The sequence below is a fragment of the Ranitomeya imitator genome, chromosome 4 (assembly GCF_032444005.1).
Source record: "Ranitomeya imitator isolate aRanImi1 chromosome 4, aRanImi1.pri, whole genome shotgun sequence".
NCBI classification, from domain to species: Eukaryota; Metazoa; Chordata; class Amphibia; order Anura; family Dendrobatidae; genus Ranitomeya; species Ranitomeya imitator.
The window spans coordinates 477,403,384-477,428,721 of NC_091285.1; the positions used below are offsets into that span (position 1 = coordinate 477,403,384).

Genomic DNA, 25,338 nt, shown 5'->3' on the forward strand with positions numbered 1-25,338 from the left:
CATATAGTATGATGGCCCCACAAAGTTCTCATTAAAAAAAAATTCACATCTCTCCCCTTTCCACCACAGCTCTGGTCTCTACAGCATGTGGTTTGTATTGCTCAGCATAGCGGTCATGGTGCATTAACATCATTGCACCTGCTGCAAATAAATGCCATACGCAGAGGGAGAATGGTGGAGAGAAGGGAGCTGATGGCTATCTCTTCCGTCGCTGCTTTCAACTGTATCTGCATCAAGGACACGGATTCAGTTGAAAGTCGGGCAGGAGGGTGGAGGCCCGGTGCCAGCGCTGGCAATGTAAGCCAATGACTCGTGCCCCATAGCGGCCGCATGGTCTGCCGCTATTAGTGGTACGCCACTGTTGAGGGCTCAGATGATTTGTCAATACGGGGCCCTGTAATTCCTTATGGCAGCCCTGTACATATATATACATTAGGATAGAATGACTTGAATAACAAGGCACTTATCGTACATAGCAAGTCATTGTGGGAAAGGATAAAGCATGTTTTTTTACTATATTATTTTCTACCTAGGAATAGAGAAATGCAAATCCTTCGGGCAAAAGGTTACGTGTACTCATTCCATTAAACACATTAGCCATTACTGAGTCACAATGAACAAAATAAACATGTAGCAACAATTAAGCTTTTATAGAGGAAAAGTACTTATATAAAGCTGAACCAGGTAATTTATGGTTTCTGTATGGAAATCCCATAAATTATAGAAATAAAGGATTTACAAATATTTAATGGGATTACGGCATTTGATGAATTTGGGATTATACCTTGCCAAGTGAAATCATAACTGATCAGGGTTTGCCAAAACACTACTGCAAGAAATGTTAATTGTTTCAAACCATGATTAAAGTATACCTATTATCACGCTGATTAACCCATTCATAACTGCAAGTTGTTAGGCTTCAAATCCCAGAGCAATTGTCACCATTTGGAATGCTGTAAGACAAAGAGGAGTTGGATTCTCCAACACATGTATTTATTCGGTACAGGGATTGCAATCTTACATGTCAGATTTTGTCCCCATTCATGCTTATAATCTAAGGGTTCATTTGCCCAATTTGATCTGGGCACTAAATAACCGCTGATTAGTTGCTCATTTGCTGATCAGCGGTCATCTAGTAGCCTGTTTATAAACGCCGTCATCATATTACATGCGCACTGGAACACCTTTAATAGATCATTCTGCGCATATTCAATGCGACTTGCGGCACAAAAGATCATTTCACCCGACAAACACGAGTTTTGCTTATTCATTGGGTGATCGTCAGCCAGTTTAAAGTGTAAGATTATCGTGAAACAAGAAGCGCTTGTGTATTTATGTTACTCTCTTATATAGAGCCATTGATATCCCGGTGCTTTACAGATATATTTGTCACTGTCCCCATTGGGGCTCACAATCTTAATTCCCTTTCAGTATGTATTTTGAAGTGTGGGCTTCAAACTCATGCAAACTCCTTGCAGATCTCTTCTTTGGGGGGCTTGGAACCCAGCACCCTAGTGTTGCAAGGCTACAGTGCTAACCACTTTGCAGAGAAATCTTTCTTGGATGTATCTATCTCACTCAGCATATACATGATTTTACGGAACATCCCTGTAAAATGTTAAGTTTATGTAATGGTAAAAAAAAAACTCGGATTTTTATACATTTTCTTCAAAATATCCTCGTAGTGTACAAGAAACTGCAAACATCACATTAATAGTAAATGAACTGATGATGAGAATTTCAATAAAGATTCTAGTAAAATAAATTGGAAAATATATCGCCAGTGGAGCAAGAAACACATTCTCTACTGACGGAAAATGAATATTTATTTTAATGATAAAATAAAACAAAATTGACAAATGATAGATGTAGAAGTGCCCACTAGTAATGGCAGTGTCAGATGAAGGGGGTTTATGTAAACAGGTTGTTGAGTACTTTGCTATTGAGCGTCTATTCTTAAAGGGAACTGGTCAGGTCCTCCATGCCCTCCAACCCAGCAGCATTCACTTATTTATGAGTAAATTCCCTTCCTATCCAGCCCTGTAGAACATTTTTCTGTACAAATGAAGTTTAAAAAAAGCATTTATATTGTCCCTGTTTCTGATGCTAATGAAGGCTTTCACTAGTCAATGGGGCATTAGTTGCCCAAGACTAGTCAGCCCTCTTTCCATGTTATCACGCCCCTGTGGTCTATGGTACATGGATGATTATTACTTTGATATGCAATTTGTAGCATATGTTTATATATATCCTTTTTTACTGTTTCACCCATTTGACATATGACATCATACACTATTTTACCATATTCTCTTTAAGTGTTCGTTTGGATGGTGTAATTTAGTGTTTACTCTTTGTGTAAGGACACTCTATTAATGATAATTATACTACTAACAACTGTACAAATAGTACCACTATTCCTTCCTGCAGTACATTAAACCAGAGAGTTATGTCACACAAAATAATTACCGTAATAAATAACATTTCCCCCATGTCTACTTTACATCAGAACAATTTTTGAAGCATAATTTGCATTAGGAAGTTAGAAGGGTTAAAAGTTGACCGGCTATTTATCATTGTTCGAAATTACAAAACCATTTTTTTTTTAGGGACCACATCACATTCGAAGTGACCACATGACAGGAAATACCCAAAAGTGACATCATTCTAAAAACCACACCCCTCAAAATGCTCAAATCCGCATTCGAGAAGTCTATTAACCCTTCAGGTGCTTCGCAGGAATTAATGGAATGTGGAAGGAAAAAATGAACTTTTAATTTTTTTTTTCACAAAAGGTTTACTTCAGACCCAGTTTGTTTTATTTTTTACAAAGGTAACTGGAGAAATTGGACAGCAAAGTTTGTTGTGCAATTTTTTCCTGAGTACGCCATTACCCTATATGTGGGGGATAACCCCTGTTTGACTTTTTGAGTACAAATTAACTGTCGCTTTAGTAAAAAGAAAAACGCTACCTCCCTACTCTGTATTAACGTCTTTTTCGCAAAAAGAAAACCAGATGTCACTAACACTGCAACGTCTGATACTCTAATATGCTACCTTCCTACCTATAAAGCTACTCTGTACTAACTACTAATTAGGCCCTTCAACAGGTCTTCATCTGTCATGACAAGCCATCAGCACCGTGCACATCGGTGATCATGATATTTACATACTGCTGACAGTGATTGACCAAAGTATTTATATGGTTAAACAGCAGCAATCAGAGTAAGTTCTGGTCACTATTATTAGAGGAAGATGCTAGCTTGTGAGAACACTCCATAAACACGATGGACAAGTCAAGGAAAGACTACTCAAGAGAATTAATGGTAAAAGTGTCTCACAATACATTACTAGCATGTCCTATATACAATACACATCCCATGCTCAATATCAATGATAAAAAAAATCTGAGAACATAAATGCCATATAGAAGAATGATCACATCTAATATATCAGCTCAATATACTGTAAATATATAGTATTACCTGCAGAATAAGGACTACTGCTCATCGGGTATTGCAATGGATTTCTTCCAGAATCTCCATCAGGAAGACCTAGAATTATAAACCATTAGAAAAAAAATAAATAAAAAAAATAACATTTATAACTCAATGAACATAATGCAAAAATAAACATAACATTTTTCTGGTGAGTATTCCCAGTATCTAACAATAGGCACTGCTGCAAATTCACATTTTAACAGATTATGACTCAAAGTGGGTAAAATTGTGAGGTATTTGGTAATTAGAAAAAAGATAATCCTCTGAATAGATACGTTACTGGTATCTCCTTCTTTGATGGCGCTGTATCACAAACGTAAAGTTCTAGAGCACAACTAAAGAAACTGAAAAAAAAAAAAATGCAAAAATCTCAGACTGGACTGTTTGTTCTTGCTTCCATTACATATTTTTTTGCTTTTTTGGCTTAAAAAAATACTATGAGTGCGTCACATTTATGTTATGCACATGAGGTTTTTATGAATTTTATGAAGATAGAGAAGACTAGGATAAAGTGCATAAAAAATCATGCTTAAAACATAATAAACATTTCATTGCATGAAATAAGTATTTGATCACCTACCAATTATCAAGAATTCTATTCTGGCTCTCACAGACCTGTTAGTTGTTCTTTAAGAAGCCCTCCTACTCTGCACTCATTACCTGTATTATTGCACCTGCTTGATCTCGTTACATGTATAAACGACTCCTGTCCACACAATCAATCACACTCCAACCTCTCAACAATGGCCAAGACCAAAGAGCTGTCCAAGTACACCAGGGACAAAATTGTAGTGCTGCACAAGGCTGGGATGGGCTACAGGACAATAGGCAAACAGCTTGGTGAGAAGGCAACAACCGTATGACAACAACTGTATGAGGTAAGGATGATTCTGAGAAAGGTCTGGAGTCAGCCCAGAACAACACGAGAGGACTTGGTCAATGACCTGAAGAGAGTTGGAACCACAGGCTCAAACATTATCGTTAGTAATACACTACACTGTCATGGATTAAAATCCTTCAGAGCACGCAAAGTCCCCTGCTCACACCAGCACATACCCAGGCCCATTTGAAGTTCGCCAATGATGATCTGGATGATCCAGAGGAGGCATGGGAGAAGGTCATGTGGTCAGATGAGACCTAACTAGACGTTTTTGATATCAACTCCACTCACCATGGTTGGAGGAAGAAGAAGGATGAGTACAACCCTAGAACATTGTCCAAACTATGAAGCATGGAGGGGGAAATATTTGGGGGTGCTTTTCTACAAAGGGGACAGGATGACTGCACCGTACTGAAGGGAGAACGGATGGTGTCATGTATCGCAAGATTTTGCCCAACAACCTCTTTCCCTCAGTAAGAGCATTGAAGATGGGTCATGACTCATGACTGGGTCTTCCAGCATGACAATTATCTGAAACACACAGCCAGGGCAACTAAGGAGTGGCTCCGTAAAAAGCATTTCAAGGTCCTTGAGTGGCCTAGCCAGTCTCCAGACCTGAACCCAATAGAAAATCTTTGGAGGGAGCTGATACTCAATGTTGCCCAGTGACAGCCCTGAAACCTGAAAGATCTGGAGAAGATCTGTATGGAAGAGTGGGCCGTGGGCCAAAATCCCTACTGCGGTGTGTGAAAACCTGGTCAAGAACTACAGGAAACGTCTGGCCTCTAATTGCAAACAAGGGTTTCTGTACCAAATATTAAGTTCTGTTTTTCTCTTGTATCAAATACTTATTTCATACAATAAAATGCAAATTAATTATGTAAAAATCATACAATGATTTTCAGAATTTTTTTAGATTCTGTCTCACAGTTGAAGTGTACCTACAATAAAAATTACAGACCTCTCCACTCTTTGTAGGTGGGAAAACTTGTAAAATCGGCAGTGTATCAAATACTTATTTTCCCCACTGTATGTAAATTGTGTTGCTGTAGGATGTGCATTGATTTCTGCAAGCCCCATGTAGATAACTGGAAAAGTCACACTGATTAATAATTGATGACATCTAAATAAAATAATATCTGCAATACATATGACCTCAAAATACATGTGTAAACAAATTATTAAAGTTTTTCTGCATTTTATAGAAAGTTGACAAATTCTTTCATACACCTCAAATACCAAACAGAGCAGGTAATCACCCTTGCCAGGTCTTCCGCCGGATCTCCGCTGCTGCTTGGGACTTTTTATGCTAGTTGCAGTGGCGCCATCAGTGTCGACAGCTCACTTTACTGCTGCAACCAAACCCGGAACTCAGGGGCTCTTACCATCTACCTTGGCACAGCTGTTAAACTCAATTATATGCTCTATTGACATTATGTAACCGCTGCAGCCAAAACATTGACAACAAAGCAGAACTGGGCATCTGGCACTGGACTGGAGGGTGAGTATATACTCTGTTTGTTACTTTAGGCATATAAATGCGTTTGGGGTCCATTTTCTTTACATTCCTTAAAGTGGAAAAATCCTTTATTATATAGATATATACATCTAAAAATATTGAATCATGGCAATAAAATTGCTAACCACAGAAAAAATATTGTATATAAAAATGCTTAAGGGCAGGTGCAGACTTTTGTATATTCTTTCATCCAAGAGAATCGAGTCGACTATGGAAATCACACTCTGCTCAAACTCTGATCGGACTTTGATCAGAGTGTCAGCATAGTGCGATCTGATTCTCTCACAAAAAATTCTCCTCCTTCTCTATTTTGTCAGTCAGTGAAAATCAGAATGCACTCAAATGTCATAAGTCATCTGAGTGCAGTCCGATGGCTTCCACGGACTCATAGACTTCCATGGCCGAGTGCGATACGAATATAGGATCAAACTCAGACATGTGCATGGCCCCATAGAATAACATCGGTCTGAGTGTGATTTGATGTTTTGTCGGATCAGACAGATAGTACAACCGTCTGCACAAGCCCGAATAATAATAACAATAATAATGAAATTACAATGTCGTCCTAGCTTATGACATACTACAGCTCTGTGAATCCATCATATGAATATTGGTTACCATTAGGCTTCATTCAGACTGATTATCTTGAGACTATAACATTTTGAATTCCCTATACTGTATAGTAAAATGTATAAGACTCATTTATAAAATGTTATCCAAGCCAAAAAATGAAACATTAGCACACAGCGGCTATCAGTCTGTATAGTTGTATGCATCAGGCCCTTCTACCTTCTGTTCTATGAAGCTGTCTCTGTTGATTGAGGCATCTTATTCTGTACTTTAAATGCACAATGTTTTGTTTTTTTACAGATGAGTAAAACCGCTTTAGGTAATATGCATAACTTGTTCTGCTCCAGGCATTTTACCTTTGGGTAAATTATTCCCTTAACACAGTTACGTTTCCATTTATTGCTGCATTCTAACATGTGCACCAAGAACTTCCAGAATATCTATTTGTCTAGAGATTTTGCAGTTATAACATTAAAGGTTGCTTTATATTCAGACAATCGAACACTAAAATCAGAACAGCAGGCACATTTTGCTGCCATTGGTCAAAGGCAAAACCTTGAATAATTTGGAAATTGAGCCAGTAAACACTTTGCAATCCTAGAATCCATTAAACAATTTGCAAACAAGTTAGAAAGGTAATTATTGGTGGATTTAGAAGATTTCTAAATTAACTACTGAATATCAAATCTGGATAAACAATAACTTAAAACACAATTAAATATCACTAAAATGGCCACTGAATAAAATGTTTTGGAGAGGAGTGGTTTACTCAATGAAGAATGCTAATTTACATAACATAATTGATAATTAATGACAAAAATTCTGGTCTGGAATCAGACCTGGCTAAAGTGCGGCCCGCGGGACACATTCAGCCTGTGGAATGAGACAGCCGAGAGGTTTAACCCCTTTCTGACCTCGGATGGGATAGTACATCTGAGGTCAGATCCCCTGCTTTGATGCGGGCTCCGGCGGTGAGCCCGCATCAAAGCCGGGACATGTCAGCTGTTTTGAACAGCTGACATGTGCCCGTAATAGGCGCGAGCAGAATCGCGATCTGCCCGCGCCTATTAACTAGTTAAATGCCGCTGTCAAACGCAGACAGCAGCATTTAACTACCGCTTCCGGCCGGGTGGCCGGAAATGACGTCATCGCCGACCCCCGTCACATGATCGGGGGTCGGCGATGCTTCAGAATTGTAACCATAGAGGTCCTTGAGACCTCTATGGTTACTGATCGCCGGAAGCTGTGAGCGCCACCCTGTGGTCGGCACTCACAGCACACCTGATTTTCAGCTACATAGCAGCGAACAGCAGATCGCTGCTATGTAGCAGAGGCGATCGTGCTGTGCCTGCTTCTAGCCTCCCATGGAGGCTATTGAAGCATGGCAAAAGTAAAAAAAAAAAGTTAAAAAAATGTGAAAAAAATAAAAAAAATATAAAAGTTTAAATCACCCCCCTTTCGCCCCAATCAAAATAAATCAATAAAAAAATATCAAATCTACGCATATTTGGTATCACCGCACTCAGAATCGCCAGATCTATCAATTAAAAAAAAGCATTAACCTGATCGCTAAACAGCGTAGCAAGAAAAAAATTCGAAACACCAGAATTACGTTTTTTTGGTCGCCGCGACATTGCATTAAAATGCAATAACGGGCTATCAAAAGAACGTATCTGCACCAAAATGCTATCATTAAAAACGTCATCTTGGCACGCAAAAAATAAGCCCTCAACTGACCCCAGATCATGAAAAATGGAGACGCTACGGGTATTGGAAAATGGCGCATTTTTTTTTTTTTTTTAGCAAAGTTTGGAATTTTTTTTCACCACTTAGGTAAAAAATAACCTAGTCATGTTAGGTGTCTATGAACTCGTACTGACCTGGAGAATCATAATGGCAGGTCAGTTTTAGCATTTAGTGAACCTAGCAAAAAAGCCAAACAAAAAACAAGTGTGGGATTGCACTTTTTTTTGCAATTTCACCGCACTTGGATTTTTTTCCCGTTTTCTAGTACACGACATGCTAAAACCAATGATGTCGTTCAAAAGTCCAACTCATCCTGCAAAAAATAAGCCCTCACATGGCCAAATTGACGGAAAAATAAAAAAGTTATGGCTCTGGGAAAGAGAGGAGTGAAAAACGAACACGGAAAAACGAAAAATCCCAAGGTCATGAAGGGGTTAAAATAGTGGCCCACAGGCTGCACCATGCCCTCCATTGCCAGCCGTCACCGCTGTCTGCATATTTAGGATGCTGCCGGCCCCTTCTTCTACCAATAAGCATGCAAAACAGGTGACGCGATGACATCATTTCTTTGCATCAGCTGTGCACTGTGGAGAGCCAGTGCACCAGAGACAGGAGCAGAGCGCCGGGGGAACGAGAGCGAGGTGAGTATGTGGTTGTGTTTTTTTTCATGTGTATGGCATGTTTGCCTGGAAATGGAGAGGCTATGGAGGTCTCATGCTGGACATGGAGAGTCTATGTGGGGCTTATGCTGTATATGAGTGGCTATGTGGGAGCTCATGCTGTAAATATGGAGGCTATGAGGGGCTCATGCTATATGTGGGAGGTAATATGGGGCTCATTCCATATATAGGGAGGCTATGCGGGGCTTATGCTGTTTATAGGGAGGCTATGTGGGGCTCATAGTGTATTTACGGAAGTTATGTGGAACTCATGCTGCATATGGGAGGCTATATGGGGCTTATGCTGTATGCAGTACAGACCAAAAGTTTGGACACACCTTCTTATTTAAAGATTTTTCTGTATTTTCATGACTATGAAAATTGTACATTTACACTGATGGCATCAAAACTATGAATTAACACATGTGGAATTATATACTTAACAAAAAAGTGTGAAACAACTGAAATTATGTCTTATATTCTAGCTTCAAAGTAGCCACCTTTTACTTTCATGACTGCTTTGCACACTCTTGGCATTCTCTTGATGAGCTTCAAGAGGTAGTCACCGTGAATGGTCTTAACAATCTTAAAGGAGTTCCCAGAGATGCTTAGCACTTGTTGGTCGTTTTGCCTTCACTCTGCGGTCCAGCTCACCACAAACCATCAGGTCTGGTGACTGTGGAGGCCAGGTCATCTGGCGTAGCACCCCATCACTCTCCTTCTTGGTCAAATAGCCCTTACACAGCCTGGAGGTGTGTTTGGGGTCATTGTCCTGTTGAAAAATAAATGATGGTCCAACTAAACGCAAACCGGATGGAATATCATGCCGCTGCAAGATGCTGTGGTAGCCATGCTGGTTCAGTATGCCTTCAATTTTGAATAAATCCCCAACAGTGTCACCAGCAAAGCATCCCCACACCATCACACCTCCTCCTCCATGCTTCACGGTGGGAACCAGGCATATAGAGTCCATCCGTTCACCTTTTCTGCGTCGCACAAAGACACGGTGGTTGGAACCAAAGATCTCAAATTTGGACTCATGAGACTAAAGCACAGATTTCCACTGGTCTAATGTCCATTCCTTGTGTTCTTTAGCCCAAGCAAGTCTCCTCTGCTTGTTGCCTGTCCTTAGCAGTGGCTTCCTAGCAGCAATTTTACCATGAAGGCCTGCTGCACAAAGTCTCCTCTTAACAGTTGTTGTAGAGATGTGTCTGCTGCTAGAACTCTCTGTGGCATTGACCTGGCCTCTAATCTGAGCTGCTGTTAACCTGCAATTTCTGAGGCTGGTGTCTCGGACAAACTTAACCTCAGAAGCAGAGGTGACTCTTGTTCTTCCTTTCCTGGGGCAGTCCTCATGTGAGCCAGTTTCTTTGTAGCGCTTGATGGTTTTTGCCCCTGCACTTGGGGACACTTTCAAAGTTTTCACAATTTTTCGGACTGACTGACCTTCATTTCTTAAAGTAATGATGGCCACTCATTTTTCTTTGCTGCTTTTTTCTTGCCATAATACAAATTCTAACAGTCTATTCAGTAGGACTATCAGCTGTGTATCCACCAGACTTCTGCACAACACAACTGATGGTCCCAACCCCGTTTATAAGGCAAGAAATCCCACTTATTAAACCTGACAGGGCACACCTGTGAAGTGAAAACCATTTCCAGTGACTACCTCTTGAAGCTCATCAACAGAATGCTAAGAGTGTGCAAAGCAGTCACTAAAGCAAAAGGTGGCTACTTTGAAGAACCTAGAATATAAGACATATTTTCAGTTGTTTCACACTTTTTTGTTAAGTATATAATTCCACATGTGTTAATTCATAGTTTTGATGCCTTCAGTGTGAATGTACAATTTTCATAGTAATGAAAATACAGAAAAATCTTTAAATGAGGTGTGTCCAAACTTTTGGTCTGTACTGTATAAGGAAGCAATTAGGGGCTCATGTTCTACAGTATATAGGGAGGCTATCTAAAGCTCATGCTGTATATAGGAAGGCTATGTAGCGCTCATGCTGTAGGGAGGCTATATGGGATTCCTGCAGTATATAGGGTGGCTATGTGTGGCTCATGCAGTATATAGAAGGCAGTTTGGGGCCCATACAATATATAGGTAGGTTGTGTGTGCTCATTCTGTATATGGGGAAGCTATGTGGAGCTCATCCTGTGTATAGGGAAGTTATGTGGGGCTCATGCTGCATATAAAAGTCTATGTGAGCTCATGCTGTATATAGGGAAGCTATGTGGGCCTCATGCAATATATAGGGAGGCTATTTGTGCTCATTCTGTATATAGGGAGGCTATGTTGAGCTCATATTGTATATAGGGAGGCTATGTAAGGCTCATGCTGTGTATGGAAGGCTATGTGGAGCTCAAACAGTATATAGAAGGCTATGTGGAGCTTATGCAATATATAGGAAGGCTGTGTAGGCTCATTCTGTATATAGGGAGGCTATGTGGAGCTAATGCTGCATATAGGGAAGTTATGTGGGGCTTATGCTATATATGGAGGTCTATGTGGAGCTCATGCTGTATAAAGGGAGACTATGTGGGGCTTATGCTGTTTATAGGAAGGCTATGTGGGGCTCATGGTGTATTAAGTGAAGTTATGTGGGACTCATGCAGTATATAGGGATGCTATGTGGGGGTCATACTGTATAAAAGGAAGAAATGTGGGGCTCATGTTCGGTTTATAGGGAGGCTATCTAAAGCTCATGCTGTATATAGGAAGGATTTGTAGAGCTCATGCTGTTTGTAGGGAGGCTATATGAGATTCATGCAGTTTATAGGGTGGCTATGTGTGGCTCATGCAGTATAAAGAAGGCTGTTTGGGGCTCATACAATATATAGGGAGGTTGTGTGGGCTTGTTCTATATATATAGGAGGCTATGTGCTGCTCATGCTGTATATGGAAGGCTACATGGAGCTCACACAGTATATAGAAGACTATGTGGGGCTCATGCAATATATAGGAAGGCTGTGTAAGCTCATTCTGTATATAGGGAGGCTATGTGGAGCTAATGCTGTATATAGGGAGGTTATGTGGGGCTTATGCTGTATATGGAGGTAATATGGGGCTCATTCACTATATAGGAAGACTATGCCGGACTCATGCTGTTTATAGGGAGGCTATGTGGGGCACATGCGGCATATGGGAGGCTATGTGGGGCTCATGCTGTATATAAGGAAGCAATGTGGGGCTCATGTTGTATGATATATAGGGAGGCTATCTAAAGCTCCTGCTGTATATAGGAAGGCTATGTAGGGCTCTTGCTGTTTGTAGGGAGGCTATATGGGACTCATGCAATATATAGGGAGGCTATGTGTGGCTCATGCAGTATATAGAAGCCTGTTTGGGGCTCATACAATATATAGGGAGGTTCTGTGGGCTCATGCTGTATATAAGGAGGTTATGTGGGGCTCATGCTGTATATGGAAGTCTATGTGGGGCTCATGTTGTATATAGGGAGGCTATGTGGGCCTCATGCAATATATAGGGAGGCTATTTGGGCTCATTCTGTATATAGGGAGGCTATGTGGAGCTCATGTTGCATATAGGGAGGCTATGCGCAGCTCATGCTGTATATGGAAGGCTATGTGAAGCTCATACAGTATATAGAAGGCTATGTGCGGCTCATGCAATATATAGAATGGCTGTGTAGGCTCATTCTGTATATAGGGAAGCTATATGGAGGCTATGTAGATCTCATGCTGTACGTAGAGAGGCTAGGTGGGGCTCATGCTGTATATAGGGAGGCAATGTAGGGGCTCTTAAGGTATATACGGGCTGTGTGGGCTCATACAATATATAAAAGGGGCTGTGTGCGGGCACAAATGGTATATAGGGGGATGTCAGCATATTCAATTCTGCTCAATAGTAAGACATACAATTACTATTAAAGGGAAGGGACCGGTTTTCGGTCATATGGGCAGAGTTTTCAGGTGTTTGATTCACCCTTTCCTTATCTGCTGGCTGCATGCTGGCCGCAATATTGGATTGAAGTTCATTCTCTGTCCTCTGTAGCACACGCCTGCGCAAGGCATTCTTGCCTTGCGCAGGCGTGTACTACGGAGGACAGAGAATGAACTTCAAGGAAAGGGTGAATCAAACACCTGAAAACTCCACCCATATGACCGAAAACCGGTCCCGCCAAATTCAGGTGACAGGTTCCCTTTAATAATAATAATATAATAATAATTTTTATTTATATAGCGCCAACATATTCCGCAGCGCTTTACAAATTATAGAGGGGACTTGTACAGACAATAGACATTACAGCATAACAGAAATCACAGTTCAAAATAGATACCAAGAGGAGTGAGGGCTCTGCCCGCAAGCTTACAAACTATGGGGAAAAGGGGAGACACGAGAGGTGGATGGTAACAATTGCTTTAGTTATTCGGACCAGCTATAGTGTAAGGCTCAGGTGTTCATGTAAAGCTGCATGAACCAGTTACCTGCCTAAGTATGTAGCAGTACAGACACAGAGGGCTAATACTGCATAAAGTGTATGAGAACATGATGCGAGGAACCTTTTTTTTTTTTTATTATAAATAGGCCACACAGGGATCGTTAGGTTAATGCATTGAGGCGGTAGGCCAGTCTGAACAAATGAGTTTTTAGGGCACGCTTAAAACTGTGGGGATTGGGGATTAATCGTATTAACCTAGGTAGTGCATTCCAAAGAATCGGCGCAGCACGTGTAAAGTCTTGGAGACGGGAGTGGGAGGTTCTGATTATTGAGGATGCTAATATAAAATACTGTAATTATAATTAATATGTTAATATTAATTTTGAGCAGAATTACTTTCAGCCTATTCGTTCAGCCCTCCACAACAGTCATGGTCTCTCATGTGGCCCCTCGGGAAAATGAATTGCCCACCCCTTGTCTAGATCATAAACTGTCTTCTCATAGTGGAGGCTTTCTACACAGATTTCACTAAATCTTTTCTTCCTTCCCACACAGTGTTTTTTTTTTTTACATCAGTTTTATTCAGTTTGTAAAATGCAGCATTAATACCATGCTATACTCACAACTGTGTTTTTTAATGTTTTCGTGTTCACACACGCATGTTTTTCATGCTTTTAAAATGTTGTTAGGGCTAGCGGAACGCACCAAATTATAAGAGAGATGGTATAAGGTGCGTTCGCAGCCCGGGGTCCACCGTGCAGAGATGGAACCTGCTGCTGAGTAATGATGGACTATATGGCGGTACAATGTGGATACGCACACGGGTTAAATTCACCCTGTGTGAAGAAAGCAAACCCTGTTGCATCACAGGGCCGCGGTACCGCACCAAGAGCGCAAGCAAGGAGTCTCAGGACTCTATCCCAAGACACAGGATTAAAGTACGTACAGACCACTTGCGCTCGACACCGCAACTGGGGTGTCAAAGTAAGAGAAAATATAACTTAAAGCACAAGAGTGCGTGCTGTGCCACTTTGGCGGACGCCACTAACCACCCAGCCTTGGGGTAGGAAAGCGCTCTATAAGCGCATGGCTCCGCACTGGCGGTTACAGCAATAGACGCTGCATCGTGTGTCTTTATGTTGACAGCTTAGTCGGGCGCAAGCATCCACCTTTTGCGAACACTCATAAACAAGGGAGGGGATTTTAAAGAACGACTTGCACTCATCAACACACACACTATTCCAAATGTACACTAGCGCATGGCCGTGCGGCCATGCAAACCTTTTATAGCTGCAGCAAGAACAGGACCTTCCCAGAAGGACCAATGGGAGTCAGCCACAGAAGAAGAACACCTTCAGGACCTTCCTAAAGGTCCAATGGGATTTGCTGCAGTATCTAAGCATGTGACCCTTGATCTCCAACGAGAGATCTTGCCCTGGGCATGCTCAGAAAGGGAAGAGCAGGACTTAGCCCCAAACACATCTGCTCGCCGCTGCCCAGTACTGGCTACAATGGCAGAAGCTGGAAAGGCAGCAGTAACCAGTCATCCAGTATCAGCCTGAACTAGATGCTGGGACTGACTTCTCCACTGCGGCTGAAGAAGAATGGGAGACCTCAGCGGAGATGGTTCGAGATTCCCCCTGTGCAGAGGCAGGATCTCCACACCTCACAAATGTAGCTGTTATTTCAAGAGAAGGTACATCAGAACATTTGTGTCTGCCTCTAGGTTCTCTCTCCATAGAACTCCTTAAAGTCTGAACTCACTGAAGACATATTTTTCCTGTGAATTAACCCGTTAACCCCCGGTCATTTTCCATTCTTTATTTTCACTTTTCTTTTTTTCTTCCCTTTTTTCAAGAGCTATAACTTTTTTATTTTTCCATCAATATAGCAGTATAAAGGCTTGTTTTTAGCAGGACAACGTGGACTTTTGAATGACAGTATTCATTTTACCATTTATGGTGTAAATGGAAAAAACATCTAAGTGAGGTGAAATTGCAATAAAAAAGGTACGTTTTCAATGTTTTTTTCTTTTTTATTTACCATGTTCACTATATGGTAAAACTGACCTGGCAATATGATTCTTCGAGTCAATATGAGTACGTAGAAACTAAATATGTATAGTTTTTTTTACATTTAAGTTGTGAAAAAAATTAGGAAATTTGTATGAAAAATATTTTAATTTTGTCGCCATTTTCCAAGACCTGTAGCATTTTCATTTTGGGGATCTGGGGCTGTGTGAGGGTTTAGTTTTTGCACCACGAGCTTACATTTTTACTGATACCATTTTGGGTTAGATACAGTGTTTTGATTTAATTTTATTGCATTGTTACAGAAGCTAAAAATCATTTTTATATTTACATGCTTTAGCACTAAAAAGTGCAACTTTATTTTTTTGTTGATTTACGGTATTCAGCAGTCATGTGCCAGTAAAGATGCGGGCTCAACGTGTGAGCCCACATCAAAGGCGGGACACGACATATGATGTAAATATACGCCCTGTGCCACAGGGAATCCACGTTTACCTAACTGCCTAAATGTATCTGGATTCAGAATCACATCTGTGAGTATGAGTTTTGAGCTAATGGTTTTAATACCCCAAGAACTGATTATTTCAATTCCCTTTTACAGAACTGGATTTAACTGTTATTCCAACACCAAAAAGGGAACTAAATAAATGGTCTAATGCCAAGAAGAAAAAGACATTGGTTCATTGATTTTCATGCGGTGAGTAATAAAATTGGTAATTTGAACAATTTACTTTGCTTTAGGCCGGTTTCACACGTCAGTGGCTCCGGTACGTGAGGTGACAGTTTCCTCACGTACCGGAGCCACTGACACACGTAGACACATTAAAATCAATGCATCTTTTCAGATGTCATTGATTTTTTGCGGACCGTGTCTCCGTGTGCCAAACACGGAGACATGTCAGTGTTTGTGGGAGCGCACGGATTACACGGACCCATTAAAGTCAATGGGTCCGTGTAAAACACATACCGCACACGGACGTTGTCCGTGTGCAGTCCGTGTGCCGTGCAGGAGACAGCGCTACATTAAGCGCTGTCCCCCCACTGGTGCTGAAGCCCCATTCATATCTTCCCTGCAGCAGCGTTTGCTGTATGAGCCGTCACGTGGGGCCGCCGATTACAATCATGAATATGCGGCTCCACCTCCCAAAGGGGTGGAGCCGCATATTCATTACTGTAAATGAGTGGCCCCACGTGACCGCTCATACAGTACAAGGTGCGGCCAGGACAGGACGCTGGGAGGGATCCGGAAGCTAGGTGAGTATTTTAATCACAGCGGGGGGGAGGGGAGGCGCACAGTTTTGGGGACCTGGATATTGATTTTACACACCAATATTCATATCTTCTCTACAGCAAACGCATATCTTCTCTACAGCAAACTTTAGCACTGTCTCCAGCACGGTGCGTGTGGTACCCAGTGGGCACACGGGTGGCACGTGTGCCACACTGATGTGCCACAGAAATGCACCGGCACACGGACACGGATAATTCCGGTACCGATTTTTCCGGTACCGGAAATATCTGGACGTGTGAGACTGCCCTTATACGTTTCAGCTTTGGTCAGCTTCCCGTGATCCTTCTCCCCAACTTCTCTTTATACTCCAAATATGTTATCTTTGAAAGAGTGAAGTGCTTAAAAATTTTATTGCAACGACTGGGCTGTCATAGGCTGAATTAAAGGAATGGAAACATCAAAGTAGAACCTGCAATAATTCATAAAAACTGCTTCCTCACAAATATTTCACCTTGAACATTATCTAGTTTACTGAAAAAAATATCTTCAATTGCTATGGACGCTTGCAAAATACATTCACTTTCTTCTGCAAAAAGTGAGCCTTAAAGGAAAGGAATGAAATCACTCAGCCAAGAAAATGCTCAAGGAAAATGTACATACATTGGCATTTTATCAGAGGAGAAACGTTATCATCTGAGCTTTATGTTTGCAGATGGAGAGTTGCTTGGATTTCACATGCCAAGCATTCTTTGCTCTGCCAGGATATTTGAAATAAGTTTTCTTGAAAGTGGCGGCTCCAGCTGAACCTCCTGCCAATCCCTTTTAATGGCCATAGAAAAGCATTGTTAAATCACATCATGTTTTAAATATTTTTGATGCTATGTTTGCTACAAATTCTGCACCTTATTGAAATACACCTGATGATAATCTAACTTCTCAACCTTAAAAAGTAATGCAATTTTTGATATGGCTCCTTACTTAATATATGGAGCTACTGTTCTTCTAAACTACACCATTGTTGTGTGTCTTGAAGGAAAGGGCATACTTAATGTGCATATATACTATCCAATTAAATGCTCCAGCACTTTTATATATAATTCTCGACAAACAACTCGTGCCACAGGCTTTTTCTTCAGCTTTATAATCATGTAGGCAGGAGCAGACAGTAGGAACAACATCACATAAATACTTTGCTGTACCAGCACACTGAAAAACTATTTTTATTTCGGCGCATCCAACTTAAATCTCATTTTTACTTGGCAGGATTAGCAGAGGAAATGATTTGTGTTCGTCCCTCGGAACGTTCTCCAGGTGCAAATGTGTTGTTTTGAAATGGCTGACTGACTCAGTAGACACATGGTCATTTTTAATTGAAGGCTTACACTGAATAGTGGTGAAATAAAATGAACATGTATCCATTGCTACAATATTACGAAGTTTATCACAGCGTATCTGAAAGGTAGTGTTTTAGTAAGCATTTAAGCTTTTATTAAACATCATTCAGAAATATTGCTTTTCATTATGTCCTTCACCATCATTTTCTGTGAGACAAAAAAAAATTCTGAGCTCAAATAATATCCCAATGCTGTGGTACTTGCCCTAGAAAAAACAAGCATGGTAGCTCTGTGGTTAGTATTGTAGTACTGGGGTCTGGTGTTCAAATCCTACTAAGAAGAACGTTTCTATAGAATTTGTATGTACTCACCACTAGGGTTGAGCGACTTTTACTTTTATAGGATCGGGTCAGGTTTCACGAGACCCGACTTTTTCAAAAGTCGGGTCGAGTGAAATCGGCCGATCCTATAAAAAAGTCGGGGTCGGGGTCGGGGTCGGCCGAAACACGAAACCCAATGCAGTGCATTGGGTTTCCAATGGTTCCCAGGGTCTGAAGGAGAGGAAACTCTCCTTCAGGCCCTGGGATCCATATTTAAGTGTAAAATAAACCCTCTGACGCGCCCTGGTACTAACCGGCAGCCTTCCTTCCTTAGAATCAGCGCGTGAAGGACCTTAGATGACGTCGCGGCTTGTGATTGGTCGCGCGACCGCTCATGTGACCGCTCACGCGACCAATCACAAGCCGCGACGTCACCGAAGATCCTTCAAGCGCTGATTCTTAGGAAGGAAGTCTGCCGGAAAGAAGCAGGGCGCGTCCGAGGGTGAGTATATTCCTATTAGGTACCAATCACAAGCCGCGACGTCATCTAAGGTCATTCACGCGCTTATTCTAAGGAAGGAAGTCTGCCGGAAAGAAGCAGGGCGCGTCCGAGGGTGAGTATATTTCTATTAGGTACCAATCACAAGCCGCGACGTCATCTAAGGTCATTCACGCGCTTATTCTAAGGAAGGAAGGCTGCCGGTTAGTACCAGGGCGCGTCAGACGGTAAGTATAGCAATATTTTTTATTTTAATTCTTTATTTTACACTTAAATATGGATTCCGATACCGATTTCCGATATTGCAAACATATCGGAACTCGGTATTGGAATTCCGATACCAGATTCAGAAGATCGCCGACCTCATGGCCGACCCCACACAGGGGTCGGGTCGGGTTTCATGAAACCCAACTTTGCCAAAAGTCGGCGACTTCTGAAAATGGCCGACCCGTTTCGCTCAACCCTACTCACCACCTTTGTGTGGGTTTCCTTCAGGTTCTCCAGTTTACTCACAAGCACAAAAAACTTACTGACAGGGAATTTACACTGTGATCTCGAATGATGATAGTGATGATGTCTGCTAAGCGCTGTGGAATTAATGGTGCTGTATAAGCTGTGTGAGGCTGTGGCCTCTGATACAGCTAGGGGGCGCTGTTTGTTCTCCCCAGAATGTGCATGCAGACGGATGAAGTCCATAGGTGTGCATGAGAGTCACAGATCTCCGGTCTGGGTTTTCCAGGTGGCTTAGGGCCACAGGTTTGTGTGTGTTTAAAAGCCCTGCAGTAAGGGGTATGGGTGTGTCAGGCCGTGCAGGCCATGTCAGATGTCTGGCCAGGTCAGGCCAGGTGTGCGAGCTGCACATCAGTGTCAGTCTGGTGTGTGCTGGTCTGCAGAGTGCATGGAGGCCAGCAGAGCCAGCACCCAGGGCAGCTGAATAGCCTGGCACCCGCAGCGTACACAGAGATGCAAGTTGTTCATGGTACTGGTCGCGGATGTGGACAGTCCTGTGCCCGGAGGTGGATGTCCTGTACCCGAAAGAGGACTAGCATGTGCAACGATTGCAAACAGGTGGATATGGTGCCCTGTTATGATGCGGTGGTCTAGGAGCAACATGGAACGAGCTCTGAAGGAAGTGGTAACTGTACTGACCGCAGTCCCTAAGCTCAACACAACACTAGAAGTAGCCGTGGAATGCTCCTAACTCTCCCTAGGCATCTCGTCACAGCCTAAGAGCTAACTACCCCTAAAGACAGAAGCAGGAAATCTATCTCGCCTCAGAGAAAATCCCCAAAGGATAGATTAGCCCCCCACAAATAATGACTGTGAGTGGAGAGGAAAAAGACATACACAGAATGAAATCAGGATGAGCACAGGAGGCCAGTCTAGCTTGATAGATAGGACAGGATGGAATACTGTGCGGTCAGTATAAAACACTACAAAAATCCACGCAGAGTTTACAAAAAAAAATCTCCACACCTGACTAAAGGTGTGGAGGGTAAATCTGCTTCCCAGAGCTTCCAGCAAGACAGAATTAATTCATACTGATAACGCTGGACAAACATAGAAAGCACTGAACGGATAAGTCCACAATCTGTGAACAGAAAAGCGCAAGCAAAAACTTAGCTTTGCTGAACTGGTCAGGATAACAGGAAAATCCAAAGAGATGTGAATCCAACCAGGAACCATTTACAAGTGGCACTCGCTGAAGGAACAGCCAGGCCTAAATAGCCGAGCAGAAGAGACGATAAGTGGAGGCAGCTGATGACAGCTAACTCCAAGGAGCAGCCATACCACTTGAAACCACAAGAGGGAGCCCAAGAGAGGAATTCACAACAGTACCCCCCCTTGAGGAGGGGTCACCGAACCCTCACCAGAGCCTCCAGGCCGATCAGGACGAGCCAAATGAAATGCACGAACCAAATCGGTGGCATGGACATCGGAGGCAACAACCCAAGAATTATCCTCCTGGCCATAACCCTTCCACTTGACAAGATACTGAAGCCTCCGCCTCGAAAAACGAGAATCCAAAATCTTCTCAACCTCATATTCCAACTCTCCCTCAACCAACACCGGGGCAGGAGGGTCAACCGAGGGAACAACGGGCACCACATATCTCCGCAACAAAGATCTATGGAAAACATTATGAATGGCAAAAGAGGCTGGAAGAGCCAAACGAAAAGACACCAGATTAATAATTTCAGAAATTATATAAGGACCAATAAACCGAGGCTTAAACTTAGGGGAAGAAACCTTCATAGGAACATGACGAGAAGACAACCAAACCAAATCCCCCACACGAAGCCGGGGACCAACACACCGATAGCGGTTAGCAAAACGTTGAGCCCTTTCCTGAGATAACGTCAAATTGTCCACCACATGAGTCCAAATCTGCTGCAGCCTGTCCACCACAGAATCAACACCAGGACAATCAGAAGGCTCAACCTGCCCAGAAGAAAAACGAGGATGAAAACCAAAATTACAAAAGAAAGGTGAAACCAAAGTAGCCGAACTAGCCCGATTATTAAGGGCAAACTCGGCCAACGGCAAGAAAGACACCCAATCATCCTGATCAGCAGACACAAAGCATCTCAAATAGGTCTCCAGGGTCTGATTAGTTCGCTCAGTTTGGCCATTAGTCTGAGGATGAAACGCCGAAGAAAAAGACAAATCAATGCCCATCCTAGCACAAAAGGCCCGCCAAAATCTAGAGATAAACTGAGAACCTCTGTCAGAGACAATATTCTCCGGAATGCCATGCAAACGAACCACATGCTGAAAAAATAATGGAACCAGATCTGAGGAGGAAGGCAACTTAGGCAAAGGTACCAGATGGACCATTTTAGAGAACCGGTCACAAACAACCCAGATAACAGACATCTTCTGGGAAACAGGAAGATCTGAAATAAAATCCATGGAAATATGCATTCAAGGCCTCTCAGGGACCGGCAAAGGCAAAAGCAACCCACTAGCGCGGGAACAGCAAGGCTTGGCCCAGGCGCAAGTCCCACAGGACTGCACAAAAGCACGCACATCGCGCGACAAGGAAGGCCACCAAAAGGACCTAGCAACCAAATCTCGTACCAAAAATCCCAGGATGACCAGCCAACACTGAACAATGAACCTCAGAAATAACCTTACTTGTCCATCTATCAGGAACAAACAGCTTCCCTACTGGACAGCTGTCAGGCCTATCAGCCTGAAATTCCTGAAGCACCCGCCGCAAATCAGGGGAGATAGCAGAAAGAATCACCCCCTCCTTAAGAATGCCAACCGGCTCAAGGACTCCAGGAGAATCAGGCGAAAAACTCCTAGAGAGGGCATCAGCCTTAACATTCTTAGATCCCGGAAGATACGAGACCACAAAATCAAAACGGGAGAAAAACAGGGACCATCGAGCCTGTCTAGGATTCAGCCGCTTGGCCGACTCGAGGTAAATCAGATTCTTATGATCGGTCAGGACCACAACGCGGTGTTTAGCTCCTTCAAGCCAATGTCGCCACTCCTCAAACGCCCACTTCATAGCCAACAACTTCCGATTGCCGACATCATAATTGCGTTCCGCAGGCGAAAACTTTCTGGAAAAAAAAGCACACGGTTTCATCAAAGAACCATCAGACTCCCTCTGAGACAAAACGGCCCCCGCCCCAATCTCAGAAGCGTCGACCTCAACCTGAAAAGGAAGAGAAACATCCGGCTGACGCAACACAGGGGCAGAAGTAAATCGGCGTTTAAGCTCCTGAAAGGCCTCAACAGCCTCAGAGGACCAATTCATCACATCAGCGCCTTTCTTCGTCAAATCAGTAAGGGGCTTAACCACACTGGAAAAGTTGGCAATGAAACGGCGATAGAAATTAGCAAAGCCCAAAAATTTTTGAAGGCCCTTCACAGATGTGGGTTGGATCCAGTCATGAATAGCTTGGACCTTAACAGGATCCATTTCTATAGACGAGGGAGAAAAAATAAAACCCCAAAAAGAGACCTTCTGAACTCCGAATAGGCACTTAGACCCCTTCACAAACAAAGCATTATCACGAAGGATCTGGAACACCATCCTGACCTGCTTCACATGAGACTCTCAATCATCGGAAAAAATCAAAATATCATCCAAATATACGACCATGAATTTATCAAGATAATTGCGGAAAATATCATACATGAAAGACTGGAACACAGATGGAGCATTAGAGAGCCCAAATGGCATCACAAGATATTCAAAATGGCCTTCGGGCGTATTAAATGCAGTTTTCCATTCGTCACCCTGTTTAATACGAACAAGATTATATGCCCCTCGGAGGTCAATCTTAGTAAACCAACTAGCCCCCTTAATCTGAGCAAACAAATCAGTAAGCAAAGGCAAGGGGTATTGGAATTTGACCGTGATCTTATTAAGAAGATGATAATCAATACAGGGTCTCAAGGAGCCATCCTTCTTAGCAACAAAAAAGAAACCCGCTCCCAATGGTGACGAAGAGGGCCGAATATGCCCCTTCTCCAAAGACTCCTTAACATTACTCCGCATGGCGGCATGCTCTGGCACAGACAGATTGAAAAGTCGGCCCTTAGTGAACTTGCAACCAGGAATCAAGTTAATAGCACAATCACAGTCCCTATGTGGAGGAAGGGAACTGGACTTGGGCTCATCAAATACATCCTGGAAATCCGACAAAAACTCAGGGACCTCAGAAGAGGGGGAAGAGGAAATTGACATCAAAGGAACGCCACTATGTACCCCTTGACAACCCCAACTAGTCACCGACATAGTTTTCCAATCCAGCACCGGATTATGTTCCTGTAACCATGGAAAACCCAGTACAACAACATCATGCAGGTTATGCAACACCAGAAAACGGCAATCTTCCTGATGTGCTGGAGCCATGTACATAGTCATCTGTGTCCAGTACTGAGGTTTATCCTTGGCCAAGGGTGTAGCATCAATACCCCTCAAAGGAATAGGGCTCTGCAAAGGCTGCAAGGAAAAACCACAGCGCCTGGCGAATTCTAAGTCCATTAAGTTCAGGGCAGCGCCTGAATCCACAAATGCCATGGCAGAAAAGTTCGACAATGAGCAAATCAGGGTCACAGATAAGAGAAATTTAGGCTGTATAGTACTAATGGTAACAGACCTATCGACTCTCTTAGTACGCTTAGGGCAATCAGAGATAACATGAGCAGAATCACCACAGTAAAAACACAGCCTATTCTGATGTCTGAATTCCTGCCGTTCTGTTCTAGTCAAAATCCTATCACATTGCATAGGTTCTGGACTTTGCTCAGAGGATACTGCCATATGGTGCACAGCCTTGCGCTTGCGCAGACGCCGATCGATCTGAATGGCTAGAGACATAGATTAGCTCAAACCGGCAAGCGTAGGAAAGCCCACCATAACATCTTTAAGGGCTTCAGAAAGACCTTTTCTGAAAATAGCAGCCAGAGCCTCTTCATTCCATTTAGTGAGCACAGACCATTTTCTAAATTTCTGGCAGTATAACTCTGCCGCTTCCTGACCTTGACACAAGGCCAACAGGGTTTTTTCTGCATTATCCACAGAATTAGGTTCGTCATACAATAATCCGTGCGCTTGAAAAAATGCATCAACATTCAATAATGCCGGATCCCCTGTTTCAAGAGAAAAAGCCCAGTCTTGAGGGTCACCACGCAGCAAGGATATGATGATTTTTACTTGCTGAATGGGATCACCAGAAGAACGGGGTTTCAAAGCAAAAAACAATCTGCAGTTATTTTTAAAGTTCAAAAACTTGGATCTGTCCCCAAAAAACAAATCAGGAGTAGGAATTCTAGGCTCTAAAGCCGGAGTCTGGACAACATAGTCCTGGATACTCTGTACTCTTGCAGCAAGTTGATCCACACGAGAAAACAAACCCTGAACATCCATGGCAAAGCATATATCCTGAAGCACCCAGATATCAAGAGGAAAAAAAAGACAAACCAGAGCACAGAAAAAAAAATGGTTCAGAACTTTCTTTTCCTTCTTTTGAGAGGCATTTAATTCATTTTTGGCCACTTGTACAGTTATGATGCGGTGGTCTAGGAGCAACATGGAACGAGCTCTGAAGGAAGTGATAACTGTACTGACCGCAGTCCCTAAGCTCAACACAACACTAGAAGTAGCTGTGGAATGCTCCTAACTCTCCCTAGGCATCTCGTCACAGAGTGCATGGAGGCCAGCAGAGCCAGCACCCAGGGCAGCTGAATAGCCTGGCACCCACAGCGTACACAGAGATGCAAGTCGTCCATGGTACTGGTCTCGGATGTGGACAGTCCTGTGCCCGGAGGTGGATGTCCTGTACCCGAAAGAGTCAGATGTGGACAGTCCTGTGCCCAGAGGTGGATGTCCTGTACCCGAAAGAGGACTAGCATGTGCAACGATTGCAAACAGGTGGATATGGTGCCCTGTTATGATGCGGTGGTCTAGGAGCAACATGGAACGAGCTCTGAAGGAAGTGGTAACTGTACTGACCGCAGTCCCTAAGCTCAACACAACACTAGAAGTAGCCGTGGAATGCTCCTAACTCTCCCTAGGCATCTCATCACAGCCTAAGAGCTAACTACCCCTAAAGACAGAAGCAGGAAATCTATCTTGCCTCAGAGAAAATCCCCAAAGGATAGATTAGCCCCCCACAAATAAT

At 42.8% G+C, this 25,338-nt stretch overlaps 1 protein-coding gene across 1 annotated transcript in view; it reads right to left on the reverse strand.

The window, feature by feature from the left end:
* Nucleotides 1–25,338, reverse strand: part of LIPC (lipase C, hepatic type) — a 305,016-nt gene that overhangs the window by 193,859 nt on the left and 85,819 nt on the right. The window contains exon 3 of the mRNA XM_069762120.1: nucleotides 3,483–3,551. Within this exon, the coding sequence (XP_069618221.1) occupies nucleotides 3,483–3,551 (69 nt within the window). The remainder of the gene's footprint in view (nucleotides 1–3,482; nucleotides 3,552–25,338) is intronic.